General features: G+C 41.2%; 1 protein-coding gene across 8 annotated transcripts in view; it reads left to right on the top strand.

Annotated features, from left to right (window-relative positions):
- The window catches only part of OXR1 (oxidation resistance 1), a 286,476-nt gene that overhangs the window by 36,188 nt on the left and 236,402 nt on the right, over window positions 1–13,886 (top strand). For 7 of the 8 annotated variants that reach the window (XM_065054243.1, XM_065054240.1, XM_065054247.1 and 4 more), the window contains exon 2: window positions 3,421–3,500. In XM_065054243.1, the coding sequence (XP_064910315.1) occupies window positions 3,484–3,500 (17 nt within the window). In that variant the 5' untranslated portion in view covers window positions 3,421–3,483. Of the gene's footprint in view, window positions 1–3,420; window positions 3,501–13,886 lie in introns of those variants that run through there. The other variant, XM_065054241.1, reaches the window with a different exon arrangement.

Below are 13,886 nucleotides of genomic sequence, written 5' to 3' on the forward strand. Positions count from 1 at the left end.
ATCATGTAATCACAGCTTCTTCCCGATGAACAAAACATTTGTATTTAGATTGTACATTTACATTTAAAAAATTGACTAAACTTGGATAGGTTTGTTGTGGGGTTTTTTTTGTTTATTTTTGTTTGGTTTGTTTTTTTGTGTGTGATTTTTTTTTTTTTTTAATTTTATAAGCTTCACCTCTTTGCTTTGAAGTTGTACATTTGGGAGTAGGGCAAAAGGTTTCAGTAGCATCAAAATTACATGCTGTATGGGCAGTGGCCATGTGCGACAGCATTCACAAGGTGAAACAAGGTCGTGAGGCATTGCAGGCTGGTGGGAAGGGACCTGGTGGGGGAAGCCTGGAGCTGGACGGTCTGATACCTGATGGCGCTTTCCAGCTGCTCTTTATCTGCTCCTTGGGCAGCACAGGACCAGAGCGCTGTGAACAGCGGCTGCGAAAGGGACTCGGTTTGTGGGGCTGGGAGCATGCAGGGTGGCCAGAGTGCTGCCTGGGCTGCTCTTTGTGCTTGCTCTTCCCAATTTGTGCAGTAATTTGAGTCTCGGCTTCCAGGTCTGGCACTTTTGGGCCCAGGCTGCTGCTGGGAATGGACAACTGCTTTGGGAGGGCCAAGCTCATGGTGAGCAGCAGTGACAGCTGTCACAGCCATTAGCACAGCAGGGACACAGAACACCTCTGCCAAAACTTGCCTGGGGTGGCATGGAGGGTGTGCATTGGTAGACTCAACACCCCACAGGGATGTTACCAGAAGGAAGGGTCCTGCTCCACCTTACCAAATGCACATAGCATGGCAACACATGGGAGGAATTAGGAGTTCATAAGCAGTTGCAGCACTGTGATCGTATTGGGGTATATGGTAAATGGTGGGATAGCCAGTGGCTGCAGGGAGGTAGTGGATGGATGCAGGCTTGCAGAAACTGGTGGTACAATCAGATGGGCAAGCCAGGAGGAGGGGTTCTGCGGAAAGGAGTAGCCTGAATGCCGACCGGGCTCAAACACAGAAGGGAAGCACACAGATGGTGGAAGAGGGTATGGGCTATGCTGGAGGAATATGGGACATGTAGGAATACAGTTAGGAAACCAAAGCTCAGCTGGAATTGAGACTAGCCAAGCAGATGAAGGGCAACAAAGAAAGGTTTCTGTAAGTACATCGACAGCAAAGGGGAACGCAAGGGGAGCATGGGCCTGTTGCTCAGTGTGGCCATGTGGAAAACAGGCTGAAGTACTCGATGCCTTTTTTGCCTTGGATTTTGCTGGAGAGATGTGTCCTCAGGCCTCCCAGGTGGCAGAGCCTCCTCACAGAGTGAAGGTGTATGTGCAGTAGAGTAAAACAGCGTTAGGGATCTCTTGGCCCACTCAATGTACACAGTTCCACAGCACCAGATGGGATACACTCAAGGGTGTTGAAGGAGGTGGCTGATGTTGTGAGGCTGCTCTCTTATCTTTGAAAAGTCATGGCAACTGGGGGAGGTTCTTGATGACTGAGAAACAGCGAACGTCACACCCAGCTAGTAACTAGTGAGGTCCCTCTGGGTTCAGTACTCTGGACCAACACTGTTTAGTATCTTCATAAATGACATCAGTGACAGGATGGAGTGCAGTCTCAGTAAGACTGTGGATGACATCAAATTGCAGGCAGCAGTCAATGTGCTGGATGGCAGTGCTGCTATTCAAGGGGACCTGGGCAGGCTGAAGAAATGGCCTGAAAGGAACCTCCCGAAGTTCAGCAAAAGCTAATGCAAGGTCTTGCCCATGGAATGGAATAACCCTGTGTAGAAGGATGCATCAAGGACCAGCTACCTGGGAAGCAGTACTGCAGAAAGGGGTCTGAGAGGCCTAGTGAACAGCAATTTGATCATGACACAGCAGTGTGCTCTGGTAGCAAAGAAAGTGACCTGCGTCCCTCGGCTGCACAGTAAGAGTGTAGCCAGCAGGTCAGGGAAAGATCCTTCCCCTCTGTTTGACATTTGTGTGACTGACTGTGGCGCACCATGTTGAACTTTGGGCTCCCCAGGACAAGAAGGATGTTCATTTATGGAGGCAAAATGAGTTGATCAGGGGGCAGTAGCAAATGGCATAAGATGTGAGGCAAGAGAGCTGGATCAACTCAGCTTAAGAAGAGATGGCCAAGAGGAGACCTTAGTGCTGTCAATGAGTGGAGGGTATGGCAGAAATGGAGCTAGACTTCTCTTGAAGGTACACAGTGATAGGATAAGAGGTGATGAAGAAAGGCTGAGGGAGCTGGGTCTCTTTAGTTTGGAGAAGAGGAGGCTAAGGGGGGACCTTATTAATATCTATAAGTATATAAAAGGTGAGTGCCATGAGGATGGAGCCAGGCTCTTCTCGGTGGCAAACAATGATAGGACAAGGGGTAATGGGATCAAGATGGAACACAAGAGGTTCCACTTAAATTTGAGAAAAAACTTCTTCTCAGTGAGGGTGACAGAGCACTGGAACAGGCTGCCCAGGGAGGTTGTGGAGTCTCCTTCCCTGGAGACATTCAAAACCCGCCTGGACATGTTCCTGTGTGACCTCACCTAGGTGTTCCTGCTCCAGCAGGAGGATTGGACTAGATGATCTTCTGAGGTCCCTTCCAATCCCAAACATACTGTGATGCTGTGATACTGTGATGGGCACGAGTTATAACATGGAAAATCCTGATTAGGTATTAAGAAAAATGTTTTACCATGATGATTGTGAAGTACTGGAAGTGTTTGCCCAGAGAGGTTTTGGAGGTGTTCAAGACTCAACATGCCCAAGCAACCTGATCTGATTATACCTGGTTTGAGCTGAGGGTTGGACTAGGCAGTTTCTCCCAACCGTATTATTCTATGCTATATTCATATTTTATTTTTTAAATGAAGGTTGGAATGTCTTTTTATTCAAATATTGAGATTTCTTCAGGTCCATACATACTAGGCCCACTCCAGGAAATTTCTTATTAGTGGTTTCTTTCTGGAAAAATGACTTTATTGACAAAGGTAGTCATTCAAGAAACAGAGCACCCAAATACAGTTATATAGCTGTGTTCAGACTGGTGATTCAAGAAGACATTGTTTAGTTCCTCTGAGGCACCTGAATTTCACTTGGGTACATGAATTCTCCTTTCAGAGGCAGAAGCTTTTAGATATTGAACTACCAGACAGCATTATACCTAATTCTTTTGTTGAGTAACTGCCATAGCAACCTCAGGTTTAAGCCATATCAATAGGTTTTGGTCTTAGTTTGTTTTTTTTTTTTTAACTTCTGTCTTCTGTTTGTTAACCTTTACATTGTTTTGCTAACCTTTGCATTTTTATAAAATTGTCAGGTATTCTCTGAAGTTGCATTGGAAGATGTTTACTAATATACTTATTGTTCAGAATATTAAAAGCAAGGTCCTGAGTTGCCTGGTCTAAAAATTACTCTTTCTTCTCATGCAGGTCAACAGAAACAGCCTTGTGCAGAGCAGTGCATTCATAAATGTGAAAGAAGCCCACACCATCATGTTTGCCACTAAGAGGTCAGTTTTCACTTTTGTTGTTATGATTTTCATCTCCAAAAATAGTAACTCTAAATAAAAAAAAATGTGACTCTAATCTGAACATTTTACATTTTCTGAATGTCTCGTTATACAAAATAACATCAGTTGGATATATTGCTCTTTCTCTTATGTTAGTTGGTTTTTATTTGCTGTGCAGCTCCGATCTACTTTGATTGACAGGTATGTGGCATACAGGCCATGTAGCACACAGGGAAATAGTATCCTCGAGGCGTCATGGGTCACAGCAAGACTGTCAAAGACACTGTACTAGTGCTGAAGGGCATCCCTCCTGCTTTCTGTGTACAGGAAATAACACCAGGACAACAAAGGCCAGTGTAAGATAGGCTCTTTTCTCCCATTTTAGGGAGTCAATACTGAATATAAGGTAACATCCTCTCTTATTCTGCATGATTCAATGTCATACCCCGTATGTCTCAAAAAAATCAACAGTTTTGAATTCATACATCTACTTCCTGCATCTTTGAGTGCTCTTCTTAAGCATCAGGTATTCTGGATCCATCAGCAGACAGCAGGGCTTTGCTTCCCCGCAGTTCCTGCACAAGCAATCACGGCACCCGAGGCACCTTGCCAGGTACCAGCTTCTGCACCCATGGGTGTTCTGCAGGGTAGTGCAGTTTCTCCATGGAAAAAAGATACTATAGACCATTCCTCCCCTTTGTGAACTACGTGATTTTTATGCTTGTTAGTAGGTTTTTAGTACAAGCTAGTCAAGGACTTAAGCACTTGTGCCCCAGTCACTTGGCAGCCTGGTGAAATGCTCACCCTGTGCAGTGGAGGAGCGCCTTTCATCTGGTACCTGGAGAAGGAGCTAACCTCTCCTGAATTGCTGGGAAGTGGGGAGGCTACCTTGCTCTTAAGAAGTAGCACACATGCAGCAGCATCTTGCATGCCTGCAGGAAGCAGGGCTGGCAAATAATAAGAAAAAGCAGTTTGTTTTTCTGAGGCATCAGCTCCCGCACCAGTTGCGCAGGGTTCACGTGAGTCGCAGCCCCGACTGAGCCCGGGGCTACCGGGGCTGTCGGGTCCGCAGTGCTCCTGCAAACGGCTGCCTCGCACCGCAACTAATCCAACAGAGTTTGTGTCTGTCTGAACTGGCATAGGTACCTGATTCCAGGCTCTGTTACCTTGTGTACAAGACACAAATGCAGTGGATTTTAGGGTTACTTGTCAAGAAAATAAAACTCTGATCTTATTTTTAGGTAAATACAGTATCTGTTGTTTTGGCAGTATGATGAGTTTAAGATAATTGTTGCTGAGGGCACAGTAATGGAATTACAAACTTCCCATATGAGGATTTCTGCTTTTAATTGATTGCCTCTGCAGAACGTTAACACTCAAGTCAACCAAAGACATTCTGCTAAATGAAATACATTGTATTACATGATACTGAGGTGGGTTAGCTATTTTTGCCACTGTTCAATATTACCCCCTGTGAACTCCTTCTGATAATCTAAGCATTTTTTTACTTTCAAGATAGTCTCTTTATCTTTTCCTAGCACTATAAAGCAATAGCAAAATGAAGAATTGTGTTTGATTGCTAGCCTTGAAATTTCATTCTTTATCTTTTTTTTCTCTCAGATTGAATCTTGATTACTATGAAAATTCCTCATAAAGGATGTTACAGACAATATGAAATTCATGTCTGCAAATAAGAGGTTTTATGAAAAAAGGCGCATCTGGGGAACAGAAGTTCTCTGCCTTTCCACTGTACTTTGTTTAGCTGTTTCTCACTTTACACAAACTTTTTTGAACCACTTATGATAAATAAAGAATTTCCTGCTTCTGGGAGGGAAAAAGGCAGAGTGGACTTCTGTAATAGTAGCCTCTTCTGTGTAAACTGGGAAATTACATCAAGTATTCTTGAGATTGGTACCATATTTTAATTAGAGATTGAGTACTAGCCAGATGTTTTGTTCTCCCAATTGCAGTGCATTTTGAATTTAATTTTTGTAAGGACTATTAACTGTGAACAAGAAAATCTTGATTTTTTATTGCTAATTTTTAAAAGTTATAAGCCCTTACAAATAGACTGCCTAAAACTATTAAGAATTTTTGAAAATCTTGGTTTGAGAAGCTAATTCTCTTCCTAAAGAGAAATACTGTATTTACTTGGAAATATCAGGAAGAACAAAGCTATTTTTCTATGGGAAAGGATGACTTAAGGTTTATTTTCTTGTAAAATTATTTTAATTTGTTCTAATAATACATTGCTAATTATCATTTCCACAGAATGTTTAACAAAATTACAGAACTCTGACTCAAAGACTGAATTATCTCCTGTCACCAGATCTTTAAAGTTATCAGGTATATAGTATGTCAGCTCCCTTTTATTTTTACCTATCTCTTAGTTTTTCATACAAAATTCATTTTAATTGCATAATCCCTGTTAAACAGACTGAATAATGAAGTCAATAAAAGTGACTGTTCTCTCAGAACCGCTTTGACAAAATTTGTCTGTGAGGAAGATACTTCTCATCTGCTTTATAAGAAGCTATGTTTTCAATTTGAGAGCCGATCCCGTGCTTTTCAATACTGAACTATTTTGGTTTCTCTGTGTTATCTTGTATTCCACTCTCATATTTTTCTCTATCATGTTAGTTTTTCTCCCATTGATTAGATCTACAATAGACAACAGCGTTGAAATTTTATAGCAGAGGTCAGTATGTATATCAATGAGTTTCTGATGTGTTCTATTATTAATATTGTGTATTTATTTCAGTCTTGCAATAGCTATTGCCAGTACCATTGTCCTCCTGTGGAAGGGAAAAGTCTATAAATGGCTTCAGAGAAGGGATTTTTATTTTGTGGGAACCAGCTTTATATGTAGAAGTTGTTCTGCAAAGATGGGCTCTAAATTAGCACATTGTCATGATGGGCAGTCAAGTCTGTCTACCACTGGCATCGCAGTGCCAGGATTACTCTAACCTGTGGTTACAGACCTTCTTCAGTTTGGAAACCATATGTGGTATTACTCATTTAAACTCTGTCCACACAGCTGGAGACTGTTTCTCGTGGATGACATGCTCAGTTCTTTTTTCCTTCTCTAGCTTAGGTTGGAGTGCTTCAAAAGATGGCCTAAGTCATACCACCTTGGTGCACAGGCTGCCACTAGTGTCTCTGGTAGAAGTTAGTTGCCACATCCAAGTCTGTCTGAGTTGTCTCCTGCCATAAGTGAGTGGTGTCCCCTTCCCCCTCCATTGGCTGGAGCCTCAAGAAGGTCCATAGAGCTAAGAGAGCAGCTAGAGCTTATGTGATCCTTCATCAGCACCGCAGGCCACTGAGGGCTAGTGTTACCAGGTTTAATTCAAACTGGTTTTGAGGAAAGAAAGAAAGAAAAGGCAAACAAAAAGAAGAAAAGGCTCTGATCTCCAAGCACCCTGGTTGCCCTGATGTGAACTCAGGGTTTATTTTTATCACAGTCTTCTTTGTGAAGAGTGTTTTATCTGTAGGGTGTGATTCTAGCCTGGGGCACTGGTGGCTAATGCAGCTGGTGGCTTCTGCTACATGCCGATGGCTGGTTTGGTGGTATGTGATGGAAGGCCAGGTTGTGTGAATGGCAGCACTGACAGCCTTGGCCAGCGGTCTAAGAGTTTTATAACACAGCACTTGTTTCTGGAGGCAAATAATTTTCTTTCCAAATCATATTCCAATCAGCCATCCTGGAAAGTTACAGTAAATGTTCTCAGGCCAGGTCTGTCAGCAGCATTTTGTATCTTGTGATAAGTAGAAAAAATAACCTTTCTTCCAGTGTCTACATATATTGGCATGTTTATAATCTTAGATGAGAGCTGAGCTGGGCAAGTAACGTGACTGGTATAGAAGGAGGATGAAGAGATTTGGAAAGACATATCAGCTTTTCAGTGACTGATGGTTACTGACTTCCTGTTCTTATATCTGATTTTGATTAGAAAGCTAAGGAAATAGCGTTCATTTATGAGCTCCTGATATGAACAGACTGTAGTGTTTTCAAGATAATATAAGCCTAGTTTCTTCTTCCTCTTTGGCAGAAAGGCTATGACTGCACATGGTTTCTAAATTTCAGGTCTTTTATTGGTATTAGTCCTGGACTGTTCCCCTGTTTGTTCTGATACTTCTGCCGGGTTCTAAAGCATGTCCAGTGCATGGCCACGAAACTGTGTCCATTGCTGAACACTGAGAGTGTGTGTCAAATTTCTTTTCTTTGGAATTTGTAAGCATACAAAAATAATTATCTGGTTTGACCTAAATTCACGCGCTGCTTAGTATGCCCTTTTGCTTTCTAATTGTAAGTGACACTACTTGAATGGAAATATAACATGCTTTGTCTCTTCTGCACTGTTACAGAATTAACTTTCTTACTGCTGAACTTTGTTATGGTGGTGAACTGCAGAGTAATATCTATTGACATGGACTCTTTTTAAGTTTACTACTGTTTCCTAAATGTGAACTTCCAGTGTCTTGCACTGCTTTATTGCTTTGGGACCTGGAGGCTGAATAATGTGAAATGATAAGGCAGCTGTGGGACTTGTTTTCTAATTCGACTGGAACAGACAGTCTAGTAGTCAGATGTATACAGGGCAACAAAACATATAACATCCTTTACTGACTGTCTCTTGGTTTTCAAGTTTGTTTTTTTCCATCTTACACACTTGACCATTTTTTTGAGGCTGTGCTATGCTTAATGAGAACTCAGATTTATTAATAGATCACATAACTCTTCAGATGGAGTAACTCAGGCCTTTAGTGCATACATGGGCTCTCTGTTGAAGAATTCATCCTTCCAATGTGGAGTGTGGCTCTCTTCTGATAACCCACATCTTCTCTCAGCAGCACCTGTTCTAGCTTGGGAAGGCAAGAAGGAGAGGAAGGCGACCTGCGCATGTTAACCCAGTCGTGACTGATTGCCTGCTTCCATCATCTTGAATGTTCACACTACTCCAGTGCCAGTTGATCCAGGATTTAAGGGGCCAAGTTTTCTGTATTTCTTGACAACTTTATGTGTTTGTACCCCGAGAACTTAACTGTACAGCAGAACTTCAGCTTCTCTGTAGACTGGCAATTCATCTTCATCAAGTGTTTCCTCTACCAAGTCTTCCATCTGCTTAGTTCTCCTCTTTTCATTGGATTTGGTATTTGCCACATACTACTTTCTCTGATCCCTTTGTGCTCTGTTTCCTGTTTTCTGTCTCTATCTTGTCTGAGCATCTGCTGTGCATCTTCCTCTTGCACTCAGTTTACCCACTTGGACTCAATTCACCGAAATTATTAATGATTTAATTGTGACCAAGTCCATCCAGGACTCTGCACTTGGGCTTTTGTGACGTGATAGCTGCCTTAAACATACACTTCTTGAAACCTTATCATCCGTTACATTCCTTGAGTCTCACTTCTCTGAATATTACCTCTCCCACTGGAGCGAAGAGGGTTTTGATCTATTTTATTTCCTCTGCTAAAAATAAAACTAAACCCCAAAGTAGCAATGTTTAACTAATGAAGTGGTAAGATAACAAAAATTTTATTTGCCATGGATTTGCAAAAAAATGTCCTGAAGAGTTTACAGATTATTTGGTGGGTTCACTTCAGCCAACAACCAAACACTCACACAGCCGCTCACTCACTCCACTGTCCCATGGGATGAGGAGAAAAGAAAAGGAAAGTAATAAGTTTTGTGGATCAAGGTAAAAACAGAGTAATAGTTGAAGCAAAAGTGCACAAACAAAGGAAAATAAGGATTTAATTCAGTGCTTCCCATTGGCAGGCAGGTGTTTAACCATTTTCTGGAAAGCAGGGCCTACACATGTAGTGGTTACTTTAGAAGGCAAGTGCCACAACCACAGATGTCCCCTCTTCCTCCTTTCCTTCAGCTTTTATTCCTGGGCACAACATTGGATGGGTGTGGAATATGCCTTTGGCCACTTCTGGTCAGCTGCCGTGGCTGTGTGTCCTCCCAGTTCCACGCCCACCCCCCAGCATACCTGCAGTGGGGGCAAGGCAGGGGGCAGAGCGGGAAACAGAGAAGGACTTGCACAGTTTAAGCAATAGCCCAAACAGTGATGTGTTATCAACACTGTTTTATGGCAACATAAGGGCTGCTATGAAGAAAATTGACTCCACCCCAGCCAGACCCAGTACAACGTAAAAAGCCTGGTCAGTGTTCATATACTGGAGCTTAAGCTCCAATAAAATGGTTGCATGTGTAAGAAAATACAGAAAATAAGTATTTTTAGTTTACTAGTCCCTCTAATAAAAATTTGGCTTCCTATACATACAAATAAAATCACAAAAATTTCAAGCTGTGGTCAACAACTTTTAAAAATTTCCTGTACGCAACTGTAAGCATCCTTAGTTACAGAATGTGAATTAATATTTGGATATAATATCTGTTTTTACAAATGAAAATATAAAATAAGTTTAAGTCTGTTTAAGTTTATCTTAAGTGATTACCTATTTCTCAATTACATTTTACAGAAGTCTGTTTTACAATAAGGTTCTCCTCTGCCTCCCTGCAGATTTCAAAGACATTTGCATGAGCTAACCAGCCACCCTGGCATGTATCTTTTTGTCTGAGAAATGCAGATTTCTATGCCAACTTTATGCCGTAGCCATAATACTCAGTAGTAGTTAATTCTCCTGGTTTGTTTCTTTGCTATATCTTGGAGTTTTTGTAAGAGTGTCTGATTAGTGCCTGCAGATTCTTGAATTATAGGATTACACTTGCACTTCAGTTATAACTTCTAATAGTGTAAGTTCTTTCTTCAAAAGTGACTGGCACTTGATATTACAAAGAGGATCTAACATCTCAGTGACTGGATTTTTTTGTTTGTTTTCCTTTGCACTGGAATGCTAGTGTGTTTATTTACTTCTCCAGTTGATTTCAAGCGATTAATGCCTGAGCAAAACTGCAGGCACCTTTCTTGCCACGTTTCCAGTTCCCTTATGCTTTAAAAGAATGAAGAAGCACAGGGTTTCTTAGGAAGACCCTTAAGATACGTTGTGTATGTAGTTGGGCACTTCAGCGTACAGGGGTGTGTTTCCCATTACAACCTGTTCAAGATCTTGCTGAAGGGCAAAACCTTGGCATTTCTGAAGTCAGTTAAATTCATAGAATCATAGAAACATTTCAGCTGGAAGAGACCCTCAGGATCATCGAGTCCATCATTCTCTTGTATGTGCCGTGTGATGTTACTCAAGATGATCTGCTCCGTGACCTTCCCCAGCACTGAGGTTAGACTGACAAGTCTGTAGTTCCCCAGATCCTCCTTCCCGCCCTTCTTTTAGATGGGCATCACGTTTGCCAACTTCCAGTCAACTGAGACCTCTCCAGTTAGCCAAGATTGCTGATAGGTAATGGAAAGTGGCTTAGTGATGACTTCTGCCAGCTCTCTCAGCACCCTTGGGTGTATCCCATCTGGCCCTATAGACTTGTGGGTGTCCAAGTCATATAGCTCTTCTTTTGCTCTTTTTTTAGAAGTCTCATCAGTATTTTTAAACAAATACTTTACCAAGAGTATGCAGGATGAGGAAAACGTTCTTTGGTTTTGCCTTTCAAGAAACGCATTTAGAAGAAAAATATGGCAAGGTATAAACTGAGGGTCAGTCTTGCCGAGTGCTAAAGTCAGTTGAAGGTACTTGTGCCCGAGTTTAGTCATTTCTTCTTGCAAAGGAAAGCATGAAGATATTTCCCAGACAGGGATAAACTTTCCTCATGCTCGGATTTCGTGCTGTGCTGGACCCTCAGTTCCCTGCAGGAATCTCCAGCTGTTGGTATGTTTCCAGTGTTAACAGAACTGTTCCCATTAGATTATGACTGTAAAAATAACTTTGTAAGATTTCTCTCATTTTTAGGAATGAGGTCTGTAAATTAGAGAATTATCAGTGCTGCCACACAGGAAACTTAGTCTCCATTTTAAACAACTCTAGTTTAATTTCAAATAAATATGAAAGACACACGTATTACAATTAGTACCTGACATAGCTAACTGGCATCATCTAGACTCTGCTGCATCCTTCCCATGTGAGAACAGCTACCCTGGTGGTCAGAAATACATTTTTTCTCAGATGCTGCTTGCCAGGTACCTCTCCAAAACCTTCCAAAGCAGAACTGGTCCCACATAATGAGAGCTGTTGTTGTGTCCTGCAGACTTTTTCAAATGCTCCTGGCAATTACATGATTTCTTAGATCTTTCTTCAGATGCTTTTTTAAATCCCTGTCCACAATCATAACACTATATTATAGTAAAAGGCTTTTCTCCTTGTATCTTTATTTCCTAACAATAATCCCAACATCCTCATAAAAACAAAACCTTGTTTTACAATGTGATATGTCTGCGTCCTGCTTGTATATATAAAGCCCTGGGGTTACATTTTCAAAGTGGTGAATAGCAGCTATCTGCACAAATCCCTTTGTCTGCTAATGAGATTTGTTCATGCTGCTCCCTGACACCTTTTTAAACAGTCACACTGGTTATTTATTTTATTACAATGTAATGGAAGACACTTAGGGAAGTGTGTTCTGATCCCACATTCAGCAGCATGAACTGTCTGAGGGAACGGGACCAACTGCACACCGCTCTGTGCTGTATCGCCGCAGATAGTGGTCATAGCTTGTTGGCTCCGGATTTATGTGGTCATAAATTGCCTGTTTTTCTGATACTTTAAAGTAAATGAAGGGAAGCATCAGCACTGCTGGCTTTCTGGCAGGAAGCCTGAGAGCGACTTGGTATGCCTTGTGTTTCTAGCTAATGCCACTTCGATGGAAAGTTTTAATTAAGTGCATGTCTGTGCGTGCAGAGAAGAAATCAAAGGCACTTGGGAAAGAGAAAGTGTATTTGCTCCAGACTCATTGAGGAGTAATTTGGTGAGAGCACTAAATGACTTTCAATTAATTGGAAAATATTTTCTTAAATATTGCTGGAAAGTACAAGAAAATCAGTCTGAAGGGAAGACTATAAAATTAGTCTGTAGATCTAATCCATTTGCTCCATACTTGTTGGAAGGTGTGATGGTAGTACAAGTCAGAGGTGTAGGGACTGTGAAACTAATCTGATATGCTGGATTTCATTAAGCTCCCTAATTATCAGAAGAAATCTGGAAGCTGGTTTGCCTACAGCCAGTATTTTTGATTTGTCATTTCTGTAGCCATTTCCAAGCTTATAAACATCCAAAAATTCATTGTTAATACAAGTATAATTTTCATAGCAAATTTTTTGTAACTAGAAAGCCTTATTAAAATTCCAACCGTAGAAATTGAATTTATTACATGCGAATTTTAGCTCTGTTTCTTGTTCCTCGTAGTTACAGGGAAGAAAATGCACTCAGTTCTCTTCAGACTCTCTAGAGGGATGGCTCTTTATGAAAAGAGCGATTCTGAGGAGCAGGGATTATTTATTTACCGCTAGATGTAGTGCATGATTTATTTTGGATTATTATTGGTGTATGATTCATTGTTTTATTTGCATTATAGCAAAGCCAAAAGGACCAATGTAGATTTGTACAGGGCTTGTTATACCATGCCGTATTTGTCTTAAACCTTGTAATATTTTTATAGAGTCAGTAGAACAGGAATTCCACCCTTCTATCCATCTTTCAGCCAATGTTGAAAAGCTGCTCTATTATTCTCCTAACCTTTCTTCCAGAGGAAATGGAGCTTTCTCAAGAGCTGATCTAAAACTGTGGAGTGAATTCCTTGAGGGGCTGGGAACAACGATGCTGTCTGAGCTTTTGTCCCTACTTGATTTTGCATCTTTAATGTACCTTTAAGATACTCTTTGCATGAAATAACCACAGTGAAAGAACCGCACCAGTGTCTTAAGCCTTATGGAGAACCCTTTTGTTCCTCTGTATGATGAGTGATTGATCAGCTCCTTCTGTTCATCTTATTTTAAATGCATATTCTCCTGTGAAGTGCACTGTCCGATGAAACCTTCACTCCTCCCGAAAGCCCCATTTTTTGTTTGTTTATTTCTTAACACAGACAAGGTTATTTTATGAGCACAGAATTCTTGGTCTGATTTCCTAATACCTTTATTCCTGCTGATGTTTATGAAAAAGTGAGTCTGAAGACTGGAATAGATAAGGCTGTTTTCTTAGCATGAATTATCAGATGCTATTTCAGATGTATACAGCAGATGGGGAATCTCATGAGAAGGGGAGAAATAAATGCAACAGATGTGTCATAAGAGTAAAAAGGCTGTTTATGAGAATAGTTACAAGAATGGAAAGTGCCATCAAAAAGTTACTTAGCTTTTGGCAAATAATTGCATTTTGCCTGATTCTTTCTAATCTGAGAGGTGAGAAATAGTTTGGCATTATTATCAGAAACTAGTTGTAAACCTAATTATCTTGTTTCTCTGGGTATTGTGGAGC

This window comes from Columba livia, chromosome 2 (genome assembly GCF_036013475.1).
Source record: "Columba livia isolate bColLiv1 breed racing homer chromosome 2, bColLiv1.pat.W.v2, whole genome shotgun sequence".
In the NCBI taxonomy this organism is placed as follows: Eukaryota; Metazoa; Chordata; class Aves; order Columbiformes; family Columbidae; genus Columba; species Columba livia.